General features: G+C 37.0%; 1 protein-coding gene across 1 annotated transcript in view; it reads right to left on the bottom strand.

The window, feature by feature from the left end:
• Il1rapl2 (interleukin 1 receptor accessory protein like 2) overlaps positions 1 to 25,156 on the bottom strand; it is a 521,635-nt gene that overhangs the window by 32,313 nt on the left and 464,166 nt on the right. The window contains exon 7 of the mRNA XM_071606080.1: positions 21,872 to 22,001. Coding sequence (XP_071462181.1) covers positions 21,872 to 22,001 — 130 coding nt within the window. The remainder of the gene's footprint in view (positions 1 to 21,871; positions 22,002 to 25,156) is intronic.

Genomic DNA, 25,156 nt, shown 5'->3' with positions numbered 1-25,156 from the left:
TCAAGCGGTAACACGCTCACCTGGCATGCGCGGGGTGCTGGGTTCAATCTTCAGCACCACATAAAAATAAAATAAAGATGTTGTGTCCACCGAAAACTGAAAAATAAATATTAAAAAAATCTTTCTCTCACTTCTCTCTCTATTTAAAAAAATATCTTTAGAGAAAATGAAAATCTTATGTGTCAGAAGTTTGAATATTCATAAAGAAGAGTGTTAGAACATGGCTAAATGAAAATAAAAGTAAAATTGTATATTTTTGTTATTCTTAATTGACTTAAAAGGCAAGGTAATTCAAAACAATAGAAATGATATGTTCATTATAGCTTATACATAGGCATAATTAATGACAGCAGAGTTAAAAGAGACAGAATGAATGAATGGGGAATACTCAGTTTTATAGCACCAGTACTACATGTGAAAGAATGTGCTGTTATTTCAAAGTGGACCTAGATTAGTTAAAAATGTATATTGCAAACTCTAAAGCTACTACCAAAAATGTTTAAGTGTAAGTGATATAAGAAAGGAGAAAATTTAATAATATAAAATGTTTAATTAAAACCAGAGAAGGAAGAAAAAGAATAGAAGACAAAAGAAAAAGATAAATATAAAACTGATACTAATACTGTAGACATTTAACCAACTATATCAATAATCACTATAAATGTGGAAGATCTAATTACACCAAGTAAAAGAGATTGTCAAAGTGGTTAAAAGAAAAAGGACCAACTATTTGTTGTTTATAAGAAATTAACTTTAAAGACAGAGACATATTTAAAAAATAGAGAGTGATAGACCATATTAGAAATATTTGTAATTAAGTACAAAGCTACATATTAATTTCAGACAAACCAGATCAGAAATAAAGAGGAACCTTCCATTATTAAGGGGACATTTCTAAAAATACATAACATTCCTTACTATGTATGCATGTATTAGAATATAAAATATTGACACAAACCTGATGTTGCTACAAAGGAAAATAGATGAATCAAATATTATAGTTGAAAATTTCTATACCTTACTAGCAATAATGGATATATTTAGTAGGCAGAAAATCAGTAGGGACATAGTTGAACTGACCAGCTTCAAAAGGATTTAATAAACATTTATGGAATACTTCATGTAACAACAGTTGAATACACATGTTTCTCAAGCTCATATAAACCATTTACCAAATAGATCACATTCTAAGCCATACAAAGAGTATAAACGATGCAACACATGCTCTCAGTCCGCAATAAGATCGAACTAGAAATCAGTAAGAAAAATATAACTGTAAAATTCCAGAGTGGAGATTAAATAGCACATTTCGAAATATGGTCAAGGAAGAAATCTCAAGAAAAATTTAATCATAATTATAAATAAATTAAGGGCTGAGGCTGTGGCTCAGTGGTAGTGCTTGGAATGTGTGAGGCACTGGGTTCGATCCTCAGCACCACATATAAGTAAATAAAAAATTAAAGGTCCACTGACAACGAAAAAATATTAAAAAAGAAATAAATTAAAATGAAAATATAATTTAAAACTTGTAGAACACAGTAAGTGTAGTACATAAAGGGAAACTGATGTCAGCAAATGGATATACTGGAAAAGGAGGAAGATCTAAAACAAACTAAGCTTCTATCTTAGAAAGTTAGAAAAGGAAACAAATTTAATCCAAAGTTTGCAGAAGAAATCATAAAAATCAGAGCAGAAATCAATGAAATTTTAAGTAGGAAACAATATAAAAAAATCAACAAAACCCAAAGCTAGTTCTTTGAAAAAAATCAATAAAATTGATGAAAATTGTTTTAGTCAATTTTGGTTGTTGTTGTTGTTGTTGCTGTTACCAAAGACCTGACAAAAACAACTTAAAGGAGGAAAAGTTTATTTTGGCTCATAGTTTTAGAGCTTCAGTCCACAGCTGGCTGACTCTGTAGCTCTGGGCCCCAGGTAAGGCAGAAGCCATGGCAAAAGGGTGTGGCAGAAAGAAGAAGCTCAAGAAAACGCAATAAGAAAGCAGAAAGAGCTCCTCTCCCCAGGGACAAAAACTAAAGGGCAAAGCGATGCCCTCCACACCCTATCTGCCTACAGTTACCACCCAGTTAATCCATATCAGTGAATTAATCCACTGACTAGGTTATGGCTTTCATAATCTAATAATCACTTCACCTCTTAAATTTCTTGCAGTCTCAAGCATGAGTTTGGGGGGTTACCTCATATCTAAACCACATCAAACCTCTATCCAGAGTTGAAGAAAATAAAAGTAGAGTCACAAATTATTAAATTATGACAATCAGATAAAATCATGAAAAGTTTATAGCTAACATCTTACTTCACTGTGAGAAATTTAATGTTTTCCTCCTAAGATCAGGAACAAGGCAAGGCTATTTCCTTTATCTCACTCCACCTCCTTAAAATCATACTGGAAGCATTAGTGCATTAAGACAAGAAAGGGAAATAAAATATATGCAGATTCATAAGGAAGAAATTAACTTTGTGGATGGCATAATTTTCTATATGGGAAAATACCAAAGTATCAATGAAAATCTCCTTGAATTAGTAAGCAGTTACAGCAAGATTGTAGATTACAATGTTAGAACACAAAAGTCAATTGCTTTCTTATATGCCAACTATGAACAATTGGAATTTAAAATTTTAAAGACAACACTGTTTAAATTGAGAACAAAGAAAACTTGAAATATTTATGCATAAATTAACAAAATATGTATAATATTTATGGGGAAGCCTGTAAATCTGTGATGAAAGAAATGAAAGTTCTAAATAACTGCAGCTACTTAATATTCATGGATAGAAAGACTCAATATTGTTGAGTCAGCTTTTCCCAACATGATCTGTAGATTTAACACAATTCCAATAAAATATCCAGTAAGTTGTTTTATGTATATTGGAAAACTGATTGTAATGCTTATCAGGAAAGGCAAAAGATCCAGCAAAACTATAATGATATTTGAAAAGAATAAAATCAGAGAAATGACACTTGAGTTTATGATTTACTATAAAGCTTAATTATTCAAGACAGTATGGTATCAATAAAGTAACAGACAAATAGATGAATGGAACAGAATATAGAACCCGAAAATAGATCCACAAATAGTAATCCCCAAAATAGCATATTGATCTTTGACCAAGAAATACAGGTAGTTCAGTGGAGAAATTATAGCTTTTCAACAAATGGTGCTGGAATAACTGTATATCCTACTAGAATGGCTAAAATCCAATATACTAACACCAAGAAATGTTGGCAAGGGTATGGAACAACATGTACTCTCATTCATTGCTGAAGGGAAAATAAAATGTTGCAGTTACTTTGAAAGATATTTCAATATAGTTCCTTATGAAGTTAAATATTGTCCTAGTATATGATCCATCAATTGCATTTTATATTAAAACAAGGACCTACACACAGCATTCATAGTGGTTTTACTTATAATTGCCAAGACCTGGAAGCAACCAAGATGTTTACTCAATAGGGGAATGGACATCTTGGATACATCCACACAATGGAATATTATTCAGTGATAAAGAGAAATGAGGTACCAAGCCAAGAATAGACAAGAAGACACCCTAACTGCACATTAGTATTTGAAAGAAACAGGGCTGGAAAGACAGTCTGATTATAATCATATGATATTTAGCAAAAGGCAACAATATAGATGTAGATATCTAAAACGTCTCTGGTTAAGAGGGATTTGAGGCAGGAGATATGAAGGATGAGTAGGCAGAAAACAGAGAAATTTAGTATAGTAAAACTACTCTTATGTTACTTTAATGTTAAACATTTCATTAATTATAACATATGTACCACATTAATGCAAGATAGTAATAATAAGGAAAACTGGGAGGAGGCACAGAGTGGGTAGGTGGGAACTCTCTGTACTTTCTCTGTATCTTTGCTTTTTATTACGGTAAAAATCACATAACATAAATTTACGCTATTATCTGCTCATTTTCATAAACCCATAAAACTACTATAAAAATATGCCTAACCAATAAAAGATAATTCATTTATCTTTGTGTCTTAAAAATGTTATACTAGAGTTACTCTTAGGGTATGATTGAACCTTAATTTTGTATAATCAGCAACTAGCACACGGCTGGTGGCATCACTGGAACTCAATAAAGTTATAGTGAATAAGTGAATGTGATTTTTTTGAAAAATGTAATGTGTCATAAAAATAAACGGAGCCATAAATACACATTACTAAGTAAAAGAAGCCAAGATTAAAAGGCTACCTTCTATATCACTCCAACTATATGACCTTCTGGAAAAGACAAAAGCTTGAATACAGGAAAAAGATCAGAAGTTGCCAGCAGTTTTAACAGAGGGAGAGATGAACAGATGGGACAAAGAAGATATACAGGTCAATGAAATTATTCTATATGATACTATAATGATAGGTAACATGTCCTTTTACATTTGTCAAAACCATAGAATGAACAACACCAAGAAATGAACTCTAATATAAACTATGGACTTTAGGTGATAAAGATGTGTCAATGAAGGTTCATTGATTATAACAAATAAAATAATATGATACTGGATATTGATAGCAGGGGAGACTGCCTTGGGGGTCAAGAGTATATGAGAACTTTACCTGTCCCTCACATTTATCATGGACGTAAATCTCCTCTAAAATTTAAAGTATATGTATGTAACTCTAACAAGACTACATTTGTACAATTTAATACAAGGTCATGCCATGAAACAGATATTTTGAAAGTTCTATGTGCCTAGCCTTGTGGTGAACTGAGTTGCATTAATAAAGCAAATATTGTCTCAAACTATTATACTTTACCTTTCATTATTGACTTCCTCTAATAAGATTTAGCTATGGTGTTGAAAAGAGATAAATAAAAAGTAGTATAAATTAGCTCTCTGTATCAGTGGGTTCCATATCCATGGATTTGACCAACTGAGGATTAAATATATTCAGAAAATATGTCTGTACTAAATATGTACACACTCTTATCTTGTCATTATTCCCTAAAGAATGCAGTATTTCAACTATTTATACACCATTTGTATTGAATTAGTCATCAAAAGTAATATAGAGATGATTTAAATTATATGGGAAAGACAAGTATCACTTGATCTCAGTCATGTGTGGAATCAAGTTTATCTCATAACAGTTGAGAGTAGAATGGTGGTTACCATAGTCTGGGGAGACTAGGTGGCAGGGAGGAATTGGGAGAGGTCAATCAATGCGTATAATAAGTTACAGTTAGACGGGAGTGAGAAGTTCAGGTATCTTATTACACAGTAAGGTGACTCAAATAACAACATCATTCTGTACATTTTTTAAAAAAATTTAGTCGTGGTTGGACACAATACCTTTATTTTATTTGTTTTTATGTGGTGCTGAGGATCAAACCCAGTGCCTTGCACATGCTAGGTGAGTGCTCTACTGCTGAGCCACAACCCCAGCCCATCATTCTGTATATTTTAAAAAGCTACAAGAAAGGATTTTTGTAAGTTTCCACCGTAAAGAAATGATGTTCGAGGCGATATGTTTAGTAGATTTAAACATTGTACAATGTAATATGTATTGAAATATCATGTTACTCCATTAATATGTATACTTTTTATATTTTATATATGAATTGAAACAAATTAAATGCAAAATAAAGTATATGGTAAATTTGTTTAGGTTATGTGCAAATAACTATACCATTACTATTTTCTAAAAAGGACTGAGTATCTGTGGATTTTTGTATCTGCAGGATGTCTTGGGGGATATCCCTACTGGGTACTTGAGGACAACTGTACTACTTTATCAGGGAAGTTACAAACTACTTTCTTCTACTAGCAGCAGTACTTTTAATTATTTACAAAGATGTTAAACACCACAGTCCACACTCTTCAGTATCTGCCCATTATCACCATTGCTGTTATCATTATCAGAAACTGTGGATATACCTTTACTTACAATGGGACTATGTTCCAATAAACCCATCATAAGTTGAGACTTTTGTAAGTGGAAAACTCATTGAATACACCACCCCTATGGAACATGCTAGCATAGTGACACAGAATACTACAGAGTTATCACTTGTTTCCCCTTAGATGGTTTAGCTACTGGGAGCTGTAGCTCTATACTGCTGCCCTTCACAGCAAGAGAATGCCATACCATTTATCACTAGTCTGGGAAAAGATCAATATTAAAAATTCAAAGTAGTTTCTATTGAATGTGCATCACTTTTGCACCATTGTAAAATAAAAAAAAATTATAAGTTGAATCATTGTAAGTTGGGGACCATTTGTATGTATTAGTAAGAAACAATCTGTTCTGCTATACTCTGCTAGTCTATGTTTATTGCTGCTCCCTGCACTCCTAAAGATAAAAATCTAAAAGAACCATGGAAGGGAATGATAAAATAGTATTCAGATAAGGAACACAGATGCAATGAAATATTAGTGAAATTGTGGTTAATGGGATTGTTCAGAACTGGGGATTGTAGCTAATTGAATTTTATATTCACCTGAAATTTAAATAGAAAATCCTATTGGTTTCTTAATTGAGGTAAATAATTCTAAAATGTCTAAGTCCAATTTGAATTTATTGTAAATGACTCCTTGAACTAAATTAAGTCCTCCTTTGATATCTAAGAATCAAGCAGCATCTCTGGATCATTATTCTGAATTATACATAATCATCATCCAGGAGTGATGACTGAGAAGATGAAGTGTAGCAGGTATGTTTTAAAGAAACCTTTTAATTAAACAAAATCTCACTTTTATGTCTCTTATGTGCTTTTTATTTCACTATTAAATATTTATTAGTCAAGGAGCACCATCAAGTCCATATTCTGACAAAATCATATTTATTGACTCATTGCATTAAGGGAGGACATTCCAGGAACTATAGAGCAATCCTTGATTGAAAAAAGGAAAAAAAAATAATCTTTTGTAACAATTATGTTTTAACTGAAAGGTCCTGAGGAGGGCCTAGGGAAGTAGTGGCAAATTCTGGATTGGTTGGACTTTCTGAAGTAGAATTTGAGGAAAGTGGAATTAAGTAGGGAGTGGATTCTGTCATGAGGTAGGAAGTCTTAGCCAATGGGTATTCCCAGTTATAAATGTAAATAGCAAAGCTGGTCCGGGCCTCAGTGGAAGGAAAGCAGTAATCACTCAAGGAACGAGGGGTTCCTTATGGCATTTTACAACTGCTACATGACCCTGGGAGAAACTGTTTTCTGTTAACTTTGCAGCTGGCTTTATCTGTCTGTCCTCCCAGCCTGATTAATGGTGGAGCTGCTTATTCTCACTCTATACTGGTTTTTACTCTTTCAGTCCTAGGCAGGAAAATTCTGGACAATTGAAGATTCTTGCTAGCTGTGTTTTGATGAATTCAATCTAGCCTCACAGGAATTGTAAACTGTTCAAGGGTGGCGTTTTCTTAGTATCTAAACCTCAGTTTATTTATTTTACAAATAAAGATAATGCTATTTATTTCTGATTGTTACTTTGAAAATCCAAAATGATTTCGGATGCAAAAATGCCTTTATAATCTGTTGTGTATTTTAAAATAAGAAATAAAATAATAATAATAATAATAATTGTTGTTGTTATTATTATTTACTATCTATAGGTTCTTGTCTGGAGAAACTTATAATCCAAGACAAAATAGTTGAAGCTGGGCATCTAGAGTCCAATTATTAAATTGACAAATTTAAGTATCTCAACCTTTTAAGACAAATAGTCTTAGGTATGTTTTAAGTATTTTATGCATATTCTATGCATAGGTCAAGCCTAAAACCCACTGTGGAACCATGGATATTAGAACCTACTCCTCCAAAAATGTTTTTTCAAATAACCAGCAATTAAGTCTGACCCTAGGTAAAATCATGCTGCTTATGAAGTTTATGTTTTCTATGGAAGTCTCCTCAAGAGTTACAAAATCTGCATTAACAAATAGATGTGATAAGCTTTGAGATTTATTTAAATCCAAGTCAAAATTATTACTCAGGTTTCCTTCTTCCAATGAATAACCTGAGGATGGAAAAAATGAAGACTATTTTTTGGAGCTCAACTCTGGAAGACCAAGGGTATGTGGAATGCTTCAGGGCACTGAAAAAGCATGTGCAGTTGCCAAAAAAGGGCCTATCATTTTACCTTAGGCTGTCTTGGACTCCATTTATTTCCTTTACACAGCCATGAGTGGTAGAAGGGTTAGGTCAATTATAGACCATATATACAACTGTTGTCCCATAAGATTACTTACCTAGTGACATCATGGCCATCTTTGATTGTGTAAGTACACTTTAAGATATGTCTGCACAACAATAAAATAGCCTACCAGAGCATTTCTTAGAACTTGTTCCCTTCATTAAGTTACACATGACTGTACTTTGGGGACAAACTACTTATTCACAGCTCCATATTTTTTTTTAAAAAAGGGAATATTAATAGGTTATTTTTGGTCTTTTCAATATACCCATCTTATTTCAAGAATAAAATCTTTTCAATCCTATATCACATATCCACTTTTTAGAGTATTTTACTAATCGAAGGAGAATATGTTAAGGTAAATGATAGAACAGAAGACTACAAAGTAGTAAAAACAAGAGGAAAGAAACCAAAACTAAAAACAAAGCCTATATTCAATATGTAGCCTTTCAGGAATTGAATATAAATGAAATTATTTGCATTTTGAGAAGCTTTTCTGAAAAAAACCTTAAGATAAATTGAATTTTTTCAGGTCATGAATTATAAAATATTTTATAAAATGATATATAGTATTGCCTGAGGAAGAAAACATTAGGTATTGACAGGGCAATTTGTAAAGATAGATTTATAATAGAAAATTACTCTCCATTGGGACAAAACAATTGTCTTAAAATTCATGTAGGTTCTTTCAACAATCAGATACAATTCACAACCCTGCAGGCAATCTTGAAGACTATTATGTCTTGTTTAATAGGATTGGTTAAATTTTTCTGGCATTTTTTATTGGCACTGTGGAATACATACCACACTAGCAAATTCTTATTTTTTAATCCTTAAGCTTTAAGATTTAATTAAAAGGAAGTTGTGTAGAGGTGTGGAACTGGGGTGGCCTCTCTAGAATGTTCACCCCCAAAGGCTACTTCTTTCCATGAACTCTCTATTGCCACTCTGCAAGCAGTTCCTATTAATTACCAGAGGTATAGAAATCAGAAAACCCTCTGATGATGGCTGCCACTGGATCTCCTCTGCACAATTATTTGACTTCTCTGAATAGACATGGTGAAGTTTGCAGAGAGAAGTTTGTTGGAATGCCTTTAAAACTATAGAAAAAAAACTTGCAAAATTGCAGCTTCTGCGATGATGCACACACAAAAATAATTTCCTTACAATCTCTACAAATTATATCTTCTGGGTTCAGTGAAAGGGTTCTGATGCAGTTGCCTGGGACAGGCTGGCAGTTGTGAATAGATGCTACATTTGAGCTCAGATTTTCTTGGGGCTTAATCTCTTAGCAACATCAGAGACATGGGAGGCCTTTGCCAATCTTTGCTTAAAGGGAGATAAAGGGGAATGTGTATGCCCAGTGCAGGGTCTAAGTGCTTTGGCAATGAGCTGCAAATCAGGAGCTGTTAGAGTCCTCAGTGGTCAAAATGACCCAGAGAGCAAACAAATGAGAACTCTAAAATGCTGGCCAGAATTTCATCTCATATTCTAGTCAAGCTTCAGGGAATCTGCTAAATACAGAGGTGACACTTTTTGAAATCTGAGTGACATTATATCATCAAGCCCTCGGTGTGTATCCAAATCTTTCCCCTGAGTGATTTAAAAAAAAATCCTCCATTCCTTTGGGGCACTACTAAGAGATTAAAAGTTGCAACACATACTTGTAGGATCAAGCTGCTGCCTAGGAAATTGAGAACCTAGGCTGAGGGGCTAGTCTTCCTGCCAGATTCTACGCCTCTAGGACAGCTTCTCCATAAGTCAACTGCCTGAGAGCTATTTATTTATATCCCCACTTTTAATCTACTTGGCAATGTACTTTTAAAAATTTTATTAATATATACTAGTTTTACATAATAATGGAATTCGGTATATTTTATACGTGTGTACATCGTGCACTGATCAAATCCAACCACCATCCCCCCACATGCATTTCTCAATGCCTAGTAATCACTACCCACTTTTTAAAGCAACAGACTTTTGACATGTGTGCACAACATAAGAGCTATAATTCAATTAAAATAATAAATCTAATAAAACATCCCTTCTAGAGTTTGAACATTAGTGCTTCCATTCATATGTTAGAACCTAATACTCAATATGATAGGATTAGGAGGTGAGTCCTCTGAAAATTAGTTAAGCCCTGAAGGGCCCAACTTTATGAATGTGATAGTGCTCTTATAATAAAATAGACTGAAGTGAACTCCTTTGTTCTTTCTGCTTATGAGGACACAAAGAAGTCACCATCTATGAGGAACAGGGTCCCACAAGACAACAAATCTGTATCCTTGATCCTGGACTTTCCAATCTCCAGAAATGTGAGCAACAAATTTTACTATTTATAAATTATCCAGTCTACAGTATTTTTTTATAATAACCTGGAGTGACAGAGAAAATTCTGAAGGAGAGCCATGCTTTCAAAATTAAATTTTGTTTACAGAAATGTCTTCGAGAGGAATCCCCTAATCAAAATCCACAGTGTTTTACCTTCAGAGTTATTTCCTTTGGAGACAATGTGTAAGAATTGTCTGTGAAAGAATATATGTCTTCTCTTGGTTCTAGTAATAGGATGATTAGCAATTTTTTTTATTATAAACTGCCTGATTTGTTCCAATCTGTCAGGCTGTATAAAAATCTTGTATGCTTTGTTTCAAGGACATTAGCTTTGAAGGCTAGAAGACAGGGTCTAGTAGTTAACTTCTAGGTTAGCATAAATGGCCATAGCCTGAAGGAATGCTGGAACCCACTCAAGCTCCCAAATAAATTACAGATCTCACAATTAATATTACAAAATGGCCAACTATATGTTTTTGTTGGCCAGAAATTTCTGCCTCTTTATTTCTCCTAAAGTGTCTGTAGTTAGTAATTTGGTTGTGTGAAATTTTCAAAATAAATTTTCTATAACTCTCCTCCACTGTAAATATAATATGGTCCTTTTTTAAACCACAGGTGGGTGTTGGGAAAGGTGGAAGAAGGGATGTAACAAAAATCAAATAAACAATAGCATTTTGCAAGTCCTGAAAGGTTGACTTCTATAGCACTTACTAGCCTGTTGACTCATTTGGCACCTGGTACATTGGCTTCTTCTTGACTTAATTACTTCATGTTTATATGTTTTGACACCAACCAATTCTTTTTAAAATTTTTAGTTGTAGATGGACATAATACCCTTATTTTATTTGTTTATTTTTATGTGGTGTCAGGGATTGAACACAGTGCCTCATGCATGCTAGGCAAGTGCCATACCACTAAGCCACAACCCCAGCCCTGTCTCCAACCAATTCTAAACATTTGCTGCTAGAGAGCAACACAAGCAGTGTCTCACTTCATCTTTTATAAAATTTTATAACCACTTTAGAATATAGTTAGGCATGTTCTTAAAAAATAATACTGGAGGAGAAAAAGGAAGGAGCCAAACTAAGGAAATTGGATGGTAAAAAAAGATTTTAATTAACAATAATGTATCAATTTTAGTTAATTAGTTATAACAAATGTAGCATAGCAATTTAGGATGTTAACAATTGGAGAAATTAAGTATTAGGTATATATGAACGCTCCATAATATCTTCACAAGTTTTTTTTTTTTTTTTTTTTTTGAGAGAGAGAGAGAGAGAGAATTTTCCAATATTTATTTTATTTTATTTTTTTAGTTTTTGGCAGACACAACATCTTTGTTTGTATGTGGAGCTGAGGATCGAACCCGGGCCGCGCACATGCCATGCGAGCGCACTACCGCTTGAGCCACATCCACAGCCCTTCACAAGTTTTTTGTAAGTTAGAAATTAATATAGAGGCCCAGCGGCCTGCTGAGGGGCAGAGCCGCCCCCCACCCCCCTCGCCTGCCAGGTAGGGGAAGGGTGACCAGCGACAGAAAAGGCCCAGTGGCCCGCAGCGGGACAGAGCTTCCAATCACTCCTGCAAGGTAGGCGGGCCTGCGACCCACCGGCAGAAGAGGAGCAGCCGCCTGCTGAGAGGCTGAGCCGCCCCCTCCCCCTGTGCCGGCATAGTAGAGGGAACTGGGACCAAACACAGAGCAGGCCCAGCGGCCTGCTGAGGGGCAGAGCCGCCCCCCACCCCCCTCGCCTGCCAGGTAGGGGAAGGGTGACCACCGACAGAAAAGGCCCAGTGGCCCAGGGCGGGACAGAGCTTCCAATCACTCCTGCAAGGTAGGCGGGCCTGCGACCCACCGGCAGAAGAGGAGCAGCCGCCTGCTGAGAGGCTGAGCCGCCCCCTCCCCCTGTGCCGGCATAGTAGAGGGAACTGGGACCAAACACAGAGCAGGCCCAGCGGCCTGCTGAGGGGCAGAGCCGCCCCCCACCCCCCTCGCCTGCCAGGTAGGGGAAGGGTGACCACCGACAGAAAAGGCCCAGTGGCCCAGGGCGGGACAGAGCTTCCAATCACTCCTGCAAGGTAGGCGGGCCTGCGACCCACCGGCAGAAGAGGAGCAGCCGCCTGCTGAGAGGCTGAGCCGCCCCCTCCCCCTGGGCCAGCATAGTAGAGGGTACTGGGACCAAACACAGAGCAGGCCCAGCGGCCTGCTGAGGGGCAGAGCCGCCCCCCACCCCCCTCGCCTGCCAGGTAGGGGAAGGGTGACCACCGACAGAAAAGGCCCAGTGGCCCAGGGCGGGACAGAGCTTCCAATCACTCCTGCAAGGTAGGCGGGCCTGCGACCCACTGGCAGAAGAGGAGCAGCCGCCTGCTGAGAGGCTGAGCCGCCCCCTCCCCCTGCGCTGGCATAGTAGACGGAACTGGGACCAATCACAGAGCAGGCCCAGTGGCCTGCTGAGGGGCAGAGCCGCCCCCCACCCCCCTCGCCTGCCAGGTAGGGGAAGGGTGACCACCGACAGAAAAGGCCCAGTGGCCCGCGGCGGGACAGAGCTTCCAATCACTCCTGCAAGGTAGGCGGGCCTGCGACCCACTGGCAGAAGAGGAGCAGCCGCCTGCTGAGAGGCTGAGCCGCCCCCTCCCCCTGCGCTGGTATAGTAGACGGAACTGGGACCAATCACAGAGCAGGCCCAGCGGCCTGCTGAGGGGCAGAGCCGCCCCCCACCCCCCTCGCCTGCCAGGTAGGGGAAGGGTGACCACAGACAGAAAAGGCCCAGTGGCCTGCGGCGGGACAGAGCTTCCAATCACTCCTGCAAGGTAGGCGGGCCTGCGACCCACCGGCAGAAGAGGAGCAGCCGCCTGCTGAGAGGCTGAGCTGCCCCCTCCCCCTGCGCTGGCATAGTAGAGGGAACTGGGACCAAACACAGAGCAGGCCCAGCGGCCTGCTGAGGGGCAGAGCCGCCCCCCACCCCACTCGCCTGCCAGGTAGGGGAAGGGTGACCACCGACAGAAAAGGCCCAGTGGCCCAGGGCGGGACAGAGCTTCCAATCACTCCTGCAAGGTAGGCGGGCCTGCGACCCACCGGCAGAAGAGGAGCAGCGGCCTGCTGAGAGGCAGAGCCGCCCCCTCCCCCCCGCGCCTGCAAGGTAGTCGGAACTGAGACCACCATCAGAACAGGTCAGACCTGCAACCGAGAGACAGAACAGGCCCAGTGGCCTGAGGAAGGGTAGAGCCGCCCCCCCCCCCAAGCCTGCAAAGTAGGCGGACCTGCGACCCACTGGCAGTACAGCCCCAGAGGCCTGCAGAGGGGCAGTGCCGCTGCCTGCGCCTGCAAAGTAGGCAGAACGGCGACCACCGACAGAACAAGCCTAGCGGCCCGCAGAGGGACAGAGCCGCCGCCCGCGCCTGCAAGGACGGCGGACCTGCTACCGACTGGCAGAGCAGGCCCAGCGGCCTGCCGGCATGGTAGGCACATTGCCCCAATTGGCGGAGGGGCAGAGCCGCCGCCCGTGCCTGCGAGGGAGACTTTGCAACTATACAAGACCAATATAAATATATAGGGGGAAAATTCAATAGCACAACAGTTTCACCAAGAAGAAAGGAAAGCGAACAGTATGAAGAGACAAGGAAAGAAAGGACCACAAGCATTGCAGGTCAACTCAACTTTAGAAGAGGTAATAGCTGCAGCTGATGGAATGTCAGATAAAGAATTCAGGATATACATGCTTCAGATGATCTGGAGTCTCAAGGAAGACATCAGACAGCAAAATCAGACAATGAAAGATCACTTCAACAATGAATTACATAAACAAATCCAAGAAGCAAAAGATCAACTATACAGGGAAATAGAGGTTATAAAAAACAAACAAACAGAAATCCTAGAAATGCAGGAAGCAATAAGCCAACTTAAAAACTCAATTGAGAATACTACCAGCAGAGTAGAACACTTAGAAGACAGAACATCAGACAATGAAGATAAAGTATTTCAACTTGAAAAGAACATAGACAGCTCAGCAAGACTGTTAAGAAACCATGAGCAGAACATCCAAGAAATATGGGATAACATCAAGAGACCAAATTTAAGAGTCATTGGGATACAGGAAGGGACAGAGTTTCAAACCAAAGGAATGAGCAATCTATTCAATGAAATAATACGAGAAAACTTCCCAGACTTGAAGAATGAGACAGAACCCCAAATCCTAGAAGCCTACAGGACGCCGAATGTGCAAAATCATAAGAGACCCACACCTAGACACATTATAATGAAGATGCCCAACATACAGAACAAGGAGAGAATTTTAAAAGCTACAAGAGAAAGGAAGCAGATCACATTTAGGGGTAAGCCAATCAGGATAACAGCTGATCTTTCAACACAGACTCTGAAAGCTAGAAGATCCTGGAATAACATATTTCAAACACTGAAAGAAAATGGGTTCCAACCAAGAATTGTGTTTCCAGCGAAATTAAGCTTCAGGATGGAAGATGAAATTAAAACCTTCCACGATAAACAAAAGTTAAAAGTATTTGCAGCTAGAAAACCATCTCTTCAAAACATCCTTGGCAAAACAATACAGGAAGAGGAAATGGAAAATAACAATGAAAACCAACAGTGGGAGGTAGGACACTAAAGGGGGGAAAATAATCAAAGTGGAAAACAAACCATGTTTAGTAACATAAATAAACAAATATGGCTGGAAGAACAACCCATATCTCAATAATAACCCTAAATGTTAATGGCTTAAACTCACCAATCAAGAGACACAGGCTAGTAGAATGGATCACAAAACAAGACCCAACAATATGCTGCCTACAGGAGACGCATTTGATAGGAAAAGACATACATAGGCTGAAGGTGAAAGGTTGGGAAAAATCATATCACTCATATGGACTTCGGAAACAAGCAGGAGTGTCCATACTCATATCAAATAAAATAGATTTCAAGCCAAAGTTAATCAAAAGGGATAAAGAGGGACACTACATACTGCTCAAGGGAACCATACACCAACAAGACATAACAATCATAAATATATATGCCCCAAACAATGGTGCAGCTATGTTCATCAAACAAACTCTTCTCAAGTTCAAGAGTCTAATAGACCACCATACAATAATCATGGGAGACTTCAACACACCTCTCTCACCACTGGACAGATCTTCCAAACAAAAGTTGAATAAGGAAACCATAGAACTCAATAACACAATTAATAACCTAGACTTAATCGACATATATAGAATATACCACCCAACATCAAACAGTTACACTTTTTTCTCAGCAGCACATGGATCCTTCTCAAAAATAGATCATATATTATGTCACAGGGAAACTCTTAGACAATACAAAGGAGTAGAGATAATACCATGCATCCTATCTGATCATAATGGAATGGAACTGAAAATCAACGATAAAAGAAGGAAGGAAAAAGAATATATCACTTGGAGAATGAACAATAGGTTACTGAATGATCAATGGGTTATAGAAGACATCAAGGAGGAAATTAAAAAATTCTTAGAGATTAATGAAAACACAGACACAACATATCGGAATCTATGGGACACATTGAAAGCAGTTCTAAGAGGAAAATTCATTGCTTGGAGTTCATTCCTTAAAAAAAGAAAAAACCAACAAATAAATGATCTCATACTTCATCTCAAAATCCTAGAAAAAGAAGAGCAAAACAACAGCAAAAGAAGTAGAAGGCAAGAAATAATTAAAATCAGAGCTGAAATCAATGAAATCGAAACAAAAGAAACAATTGAAAAAATTGACAAAACTAAAAGTTGGTTCTTTGAAAAAATAAACAAAATCGACAGACCCTTAGCCATGCTAGCGAAGAGAAGAAGAGAGAGAACTCAAATCACTAACATACGGGATGAAAGAGGCAATATCACAACAGACACTTCAGAAATACAGAAGATAATCAAAAATTATTTTGAATCCTTATACTCCAATAAATTAGAAGATAGTGAAGGCATAGATAAATTTCTTAAGTCATATGATCTGCCCAGATTGAGTCAGGAGGATATAGACAACCTAAACAGACCAATATCAATTGAGGAAATAGAAGAAACCATCAAAGGACTACCAACTAAGAAAAGCCCAGGACCGGATGGGTATACAGCAGAGTTTTACAAAACCTTTAAAGAGGAACTAATACCAATACTTTTCAAGCTACTTCGGGAAATAGAAAAAGAGGGAGAACTTCCAAATTCATTCTACGAGGCCAACATCACCCTGATACCTAAACCAGACAAAGACACTTCAAAGAAAGAAAACTACAGACCAATATCTCTAATGAACCTAGATGCAAAAATCCTCAATAAAATTCTGGCCACTCGGATACAAAGGCACATCAAAAAAATTGTGCACCATGATCAAGTAGGATTCATCCCTGGGATGCAAGGCTGGTTCAATATAAGGAAATCAATAAATGTTATTCACCACATCAATAGACTTAAAAATAAGAACCATATGATCATCTCGATAGATGCGGAAAAAGCATTTGACAAAGTACAGCATCCCTTTATGTTCAAAACTCTAGAAAAACTAGGGATAACAGGAACATACCTCAATATTGTAAAAGCAATCTATGCTAAGCCTCAGGCTAGCATCATTCTGAATGGAGAAAAATTGAAGGCATTCCCTCTAAAATCTGGAACAAGACAGGGATGCCCTCTCTCACCACTTCTGTTCAACATAGTTCTCGAAACACTGGCCAGAGCAATTAGACAGACGAAAGAAATTAAAGGCATCAAAATAGGAAAAGAAGAACTTAAATTATCACTATTTGCAGATGACATGATTCTATACCTAGCAGACCCAAAAGGGTCTACAAAGAAACTATTAGAGCTAATAAATGAATTCAGCAAAGTGGCAGGATATAAAATCAACACGCATAAATCAAAGGCATTCCTGTATATCAGCGACAAATCCTCTGAAATGGAAATGAGGACAACCACTCCATTCACAATATCTTCAAAAAAAATAAAATACTTGGGAATCAACCTAACAAAAGAGGTGAAAGACTTATACAATGAAAACTACAGAACCCTAAAGAGAGAAATAGAAGAAGATCTTAGAAGATGGAAAAATATACCCTGTTCATGGATAGGCAGAACTAACATCATCAAAATGGCGATATTACCAAAAGTTCTCTATAGGTTTAATGCAATGCCAATCAAAATCCCAACGGCATTTCTTGTAGAAATAGAGAAAGCAATCATGAAATTCATATGGAAAAATAAAAGACCCAGAATAGCAAAAACAATGCTAAGCAGGAAGTGTGAATCAGGCGGTATAGCGATACCAGACTTCAAACTATACTACAGAGCAATAGTAACAAAAACAGCATGGTACTGGTACCAAAACAGGCGGGTGGACCAATGGTACAGAATAGAGGACACAGAAACCAATCCACAAAACTACAACTATCTTATATTTGATAAAGGGTCTAAAAGCATGCAATGGAGGAAGGATAGCATCTTCAACAAATGGTGCTGGGAAAACTGGAAATCCATATGCAACAAAATGAAACTGAATCCCTTTCTCTCGCCATGCACAAAAGTTAATTCAAAATGGATCAAGGAGCTTGATATCAAATCAGAGACGCGCCGTCTGATAGAAGAAAAAGTTGGCTACGATCTACAGTCGGTGGGGTCGGGCTCCAAATTCCTCAATAGGACACCCATAGCACAAAAGTTAATAACTAGAATCAACAAATGGGACTTACCCAAACTAAAAAGTTTTTTCTCAGCAAAAGATACAATAAGAGAGGTAAATAGAGAGCCTACATCCTGGGAACAAATCTTTACTCCTCACACTTCAGATAGAGCCCTAATATCCAGAGTATACAAAGAGCTCAAAAAATTAGACAATAAGAGAACAAACAACCCAATCAACAAATGGGCCAAGGACCTGAACAGACACTTCTCAGAGGAGGACATACAGTCAATCAACAAGTACATGAAAAAATGCTCACCATCTCTAGCAGTCAGAGAAATGCAAATCAAAACCACCCTAAGATACCATCTCACTCCAGTTAGATTGGCAGCCATTATGAAGTCAAACAACAACAAGTGCTGGCGAGGATGTGGGGAAAAGGGTACACTTGTACATTGCTGGTGGGACTGCAAATTGGTGCAGCCAATTTGGAAAGCAGTATGGAGATTTCTTGGAAAGCTGGGAATGGAGCCACCATTTGACCCAGCTATTCCCCTTCTCGGTCTATTCCCTAAAGACCTAAAAAGAGCATGCTACAGGGACACTGCTACATCGATGTTCATAGCAGCACAATTCACAATAGCTAGACTGTGGAACCAACCTAGATGCCCTTCAATGGATGAATGGATAAAAAAAATGTGGCATTTATACACAATGGAGTATTACTCTGCATTAAAAAATGACAAAATCATAGAATTTACAGGGAAATGGATGGCATTAGAGCAGATTATGCTAAGTGAAGCTAGCCAATCCCTAAAAAACAAATGTCAAATGTCTTCTTTGATATAAGGAGAGTAGCTAAGAACAGAGTAGGGTCGAAGAGCATGAGAAGAAGATTAACATTAAACAGGGATGAGAGGTGGGAGGGAAAGGGAGAGAGAAGGGAAAATGCATGGAAATGGAAGGAGACCCTCAGAGGTATACAAAAGTACATACAAGAGGAAGTGAGGGGAAGGGGAAAAATAATACAAGGGGGACAAACGAATGTCAGTAAAGGGGGCAGAGAGAGAAGAGGGGAGGGGAGGGGAGGGGAGGGGAGGGGAGGGGGGATAGTAGAGGATAGGAAAGACAGCAGAATACAACAGACACTAGTATGGCAATATGTAAATCAATGGATGTGTAACTGATGTGATTCTGCAATCTGTATATGGGGTAAAAATGGGAGCTCATAACCCACTTGAATCAAATTGTGAAATATGATATATCAAGAACTATGTAATGTTTTGAACAGCCAACAATAAAAAATAAAAAAAAAAAAAAAGAAATTACTATAAAAATCAAGGTTTCTTCTCGAAGAGCTTGAAGGTTCCCAAAACATGAAAATGATAAATGTTTGAGGAAATAGAAATGTTAATTACCTCATTTGATCACTGCACAATGTGTAGATGCATTAAATTACCATACTGTATTTCATAAATATGTACAAGTATTACTTGTGGACTAATAAAAAGAATAACTGACTAAAAGCCAAAACAATGAATATTATGGATCAAAATAATTGAAAAACACATTTGTTATAGTTTGCATTAAAAAATAAAGTTTATTTTTGGAAGATAGCTAAAATGAAAATCTATTCTATCCTAGAGAATTAAATTTTTTTAAAAAGCAGATTTATTAAGATAAAGTTCATATAATATACAATTTACCTATTGAAAGTATACAACCCAATTAATTTTGAGAATAATCACAGATATGTGCAACCATAACATGATCAATTTTATAACATTTTCATAACATCAAGAAAGAAAGGAAGGAAGGAAGGAAGGAAGGAAGGAAGGAAGGAAGGAAGGAAGGAAGGAAGGAAGGAAGGAAGGACATAAGTTATTCAGTCCCTTACTGCAAAGCAGGATTTTTTTTTTTTTTGCGAGGGGGGCGGGGGTGGTTAAAAACGTTCTGGAAATATAGAGTGGTAGTGGTTGCACAATATTATGAATGCACTGAATTCCAATGAATTGTATACTTTATAATGATGTATTTTACATTAAGTTGTATTTTCTGACACATACATATAAATGTACCCATACAATTTAGCTATTATCGTCCTATCACTCCATCCCTCCTCACCAGCCCTAAATAACCAGTGATCTACTTTCTGTCATGGATTTGCCTATTCTGAACATTTTACATGAATCATGTTAATATGTTTATTTTTCACTGGCTTATTTTACTGAGAAAAATATTTTCAATGTTATCCATATTCTAGTGAATATTAGTACCTCAATTTTTTTCATGGCAAACAATAATTCTTTGTATGAATACACTACATTTTATTTATCCATTCATTAGGTGATAGACATTTACATTGTTTCCACCTTTTGTGTATTATGAATCAAGCAACTATTAACATTCATGGATACCTTTTTGTGAGGTTGTATGTTTTGATTACTCTTGGTTACATATCTAGGAGATGCATTGTTGCATCAAATGGCAATTATATGCTTATCTATTTGAGGACTTATGAGACTGTTTTCCAAATTGGTTGCACTGTTGTGCATTTTAACTGATTTCCAATTTCTTTGCATCCTCACCAATGTTTGCTATAAAGTGATTTTTTAAAAATTAAAGCCATACTAGTAAATATGAAGCGATACCATAAGGTATTGATTTGAATTTCCATGTTGACTAATAACATTGAACATTTTTTCATGTATATTTTTTTTCTAGAAATATCTCCTATAGTCAATATTTGGTATAGGCTCTTGGAATTCATGTACCATCAAATTGCATGGTAAATGATTATCATGGGAGTAATTATAAATTATATTTAATTATAGTAAATATTATAAAGTATACTTGTTTCATTTACACTGCTATATATTCAGTAAGAAATCTGAAGGAGTCCTTATTAACATGTACTGAAATACTAGATTAATTTCCAGCACATGATTATTGATAGGGGTTGAGAGGAGGTAGCCCAATCCCTATCAGAAAGGGGAGCCTACTCTACAAATCGTTATTAGTGAAATCAATAGGAAACATCACAGATTGAATGAGTTAAGAAAAGTGTCCTATCTCTGTTTTGAAAAAAATAAGAAGGTACTAATTAGAATGAAAAAAAAAAAACAATTGCATTGAATCCATACCTATACACAAGGAAGGTAACTGGGTAACAGGAGAGTGAGCAAGGTCTAGAGAGGTGCTAACCTGAAGGATCAGTAACTTTCAGGATGAGCAGTGGATGCTGGGAAAAATAAACTCTATTCAAAAAGAGTCAACACCGATTTTGGCAGATTATCAGTGTGCTACTGCCATCACAGCTTTACACTTGTGACATATGAAGATTGTCTGTTCCCAAGGGAGTAAATGAACATTTGCCCAGTAGACTGAGAAGTCACCTGCACAGTTTGGACCTTTGCTATGACTGGATGGAGTAACAGTAGCCTTAGCTTCGGAAACTCAAAGGAATTTGCTTAGGTACTTTGAGAGGGTCATTATATTCTGATGACATATTCTTAGAACCTGAAAAAAAACCATGTTTATCAGCAGCTTACAAATTTTCATTTCTTTAGGTAGTTACCCTTGGTTTGTCTACCAGATCCACTTTAGAGAATGGAGTGATTTGAAGTTGCAACTAAAATCCTAGGCAGAATCCTTTTTAGGATATTTTATTTTTTAACTGCAAAGACAGCAAAGAAAAACAAACAATTAAGGTTCTGTACCTTATTTCTCCTTCTCTAATGTGGCCTGCCAGTTCTTCAATAAACTTCTCCCCTTTCATCCAGTAGATCATTGGCCCAGATTCTCCACTGAATCCAAAGAATGCTTTGCAAGGGATATTCAGAGGCTTACCTGAGAATGAGGAAAAAAATGAGAAAATTGACTACTGGTTATCATTAGAGGCCAAGGATGAGCCCTTTAATATCTGAAGGAAAACTCAGAGATGACATATTTTTCAACTGTTCTTCTAATCATCTTACCATTGTACAGGCAAAAATATTAAAATATTATGAGGACTTCTGGGAAATTTAAATGTTCAAGATATTATATAAACAAAAATAAAGAATAGTACTCATTTTTAACTTTATTTTTATGATTTCCTTCCCAGGAACTAACATGAAAGAATCAAATGGAAATAATCCCTTATTTTTTTGAGAGAGAATTAAGTTCTGCTTAGTTGGACTTGCCTTTGAAGGTAACATTAATCAAAAGTATGAGTTAATCCTTGACTAATAAGAAGACATATCAGAAGAGACTATCCCCATTATTATTAAGATTGCACTGAGAAAATTTTTTGCTCTGATCATTATCTTTTTTAAAAAAACAACAATATAAAAAACAGTGATTGTTAAGTTTTGATGTCAACTTGAATGGACTAAGGAATACATAGATTGCTGGTAAAACATCATTTCTGGATATGTCTGTGAGACATATCCAGAAAAGATTAGCATTGGAGGTGGTGAACTGAGTGGGCACCATCTACTCTGTTGGGGTCCTGGATAGAATTAAAAGTCAGAGGAAAGGAAAATTCCTCTCTCTCTCTCTCTCTCTCTCTCTCTCTCTCTCTCTCTCTCTCTATTGGAATTGGAACAACTGTCTTGTCCTGTCTTTCAGCTTCAGAAGTCCAAGTTCTCTGGATTTGTACTTAAGTACTAGCACCATCAGCTTCCTATAGTTCCTGGGCCTTCAGCTTTGGAAACTGAAGTTGTATCCTACTCTTATTATGAGGCTGAAGCGTTGTACTTCCTGGCTCTCCAGCCTGCAATAGCCTATTATAGGACTCTTTAGCTTCCATAGTCACATGATGTAATTTATCTAATAAATCCTCTATCATTTATCTATCTATTCTATCTACTTATCTATCTCTCTAATGATGATCTTATAATTTCTTCCTCTCTGGAGAACCCCGAGTAATACATGAACCAAAGGAAATTTTTGGAATTACAAATGTATCTATAAAAGTACATATGCATATACCTTATCATAATTATCACCCACTTTTCATCACCCACTTTGTTGAAATAATTACAGGCAGTATTTCAGTACTTTTTATTGTGAATCATGATTGGAGAAAAATACTTCATTTTAACTTTAAGTTTCTCATCAAATAAGCAATTGTAATACAATATTAAGACAGTATGGGAAAAGTAGTAGAAGAGCACAATCTTGATATTTTTGACTAAGGAATTCCCAGATCCATAAATCATATTACAGTATATCACTCCATAAAATGTACTCTTTTTCCTTAGTTAAAATACTAGATGAAGCAATGTAAAATATTTTTCCTCATGGAGCTAATAGTAATTTGTTAGCACCATTATTCTAAACTATGGACAAATTCTCCGTTGTACATTTAAATAAATTCAAAGCTTCCATGTTCTAAAAATAAGTGCTTTCTGAAACCAAATCTCTTTAATCATAAAACTAGCAGATGACTTTTTAGAGAACCATTTTCACAACGAAATAGTTTAATTCGAGTTAAGGTCTACATTAAGATAAATTGGAAATTAACAAAACTTCATAGTCACATGGTTACTGTGTGATAGACTGAGCTTACTCATAATAAGGGATTTGTTGCCAAATGATAGTTTTATTATACTTAAAATTTTTCACTCAGCAAAATGATGTGTCCTGGACCTTTTGATCTTATCATAGTTGTCAGATCTTTCCCTGTCAGGAGTCTGTCCTATATGTTTGACACAAATTTGAAATAAGGTTATGTGAAATATGCTTTCATATAAGGTTGTGTAAAAACTAGATTATCTTATATACTGGAAAGTGCACTGGACTAAGAGTCAGGAAACTTAAATCTTAGTTTTTGATCTAATGTGAACAAACAAACTGGCTCTAGGCAGATTACCTAACTTTATGTAAACTGATTTCTCATATATGTAATGGGGATGGTAATAAAACTTGAGAGGTTCAAACAGGACAATGTATGCAAAAGTGCTTGCTGAACTCAAAAGTCTCAGTGAAACGTTGCATAGGTTGTTTTTCTTCTGAGGCTTAGTTATTTAAGTAGAAGTCAAATATGAATCATAATCCAATGTGGATACTGAGATAAATACACATTAATTTTACCCTGTCAATCTTATGTGCTTCTTTCACGGATGTCTATGGAGCAATATCCTTCTCTTAACAACATTCTGTAAAGTTTCCTTGGATTCTAGAGTATGTATGATTCACCCTATCAGGCACCTAGTTCTCTAAATCTGAAGACAGGATTTTTCCCCTATGCCTTGCTACCTTTTATTCTTTTGAAATTGAAGGCATTAAGAAATATCAAACCAGATGGCAGACAATCCATAGATATTTTTGGTACCACAGATTGAATCCAGGGTCACTCAACCAATGAGTCACATCCCCAGCCATTTTTACGTTTTATTTTGAGACAGGGTCTCATTAAGTTGCTGAGGTTTTTGCTAAATTGCTGAAGCTGGCTTTGAACTTGTGATCCCATTGCCTCATCCTCCCCAGCCACTGGGATTACAGGTGTGTACAACTATGTCCCGCTCAATCCAGATATTTTGATAAATATTATTGTGAGGGATCCCAGTTGCTGAAACTACCAGTGTGTGTGTGTGTGTGTGTGTGTGTGTGTGTGTGTATATATATATATATATATATATATATATATATATATATATATACATACACATACATACATACATTTTGGTTGTCATTCCTCTGGGCTATGTTGAAAGTAAATATCAAATAAAATCTTTTAGTGATTCTTAATGTGTCAGTGGGGTTGGGTCTGGTTTAATTTTAATGTAGAAAGACAATTATAAAGCAATGTGCAAAAAGGGTTCTCCTTGAGGTGGTCCATCAATAATGACAGTGTTTCTTCTTTCTTTGGCACTACACACAAGATACTGACTATTGTAGAAATTTCTCCTGAGAGGAATGTTTTTACTCTCCCATCATCTGTGTTCTTCTTAAATAAACACAATAGACAGATATTTCAGCAGTCTAGTTTCTACAAATGCTGAATAAATATCCTGAAG

This window comes from Marmota flaviventris, chromosome X (assembly GCF_047511675.1).
Source record: "Marmota flaviventris isolate mMarFla1 chromosome X, mMarFla1.hap1, whole genome shotgun sequence".
Lineage (NCBI taxonomy): Eukaryota > Metazoa > Chordata > Mammalia > Rodentia > Sciuridae > Marmota > Marmota flaviventris.
Note: the sequence above shows the minus strand (reverse complement) of the source record. Positions and strands in the feature narration are given on the sequence as shown.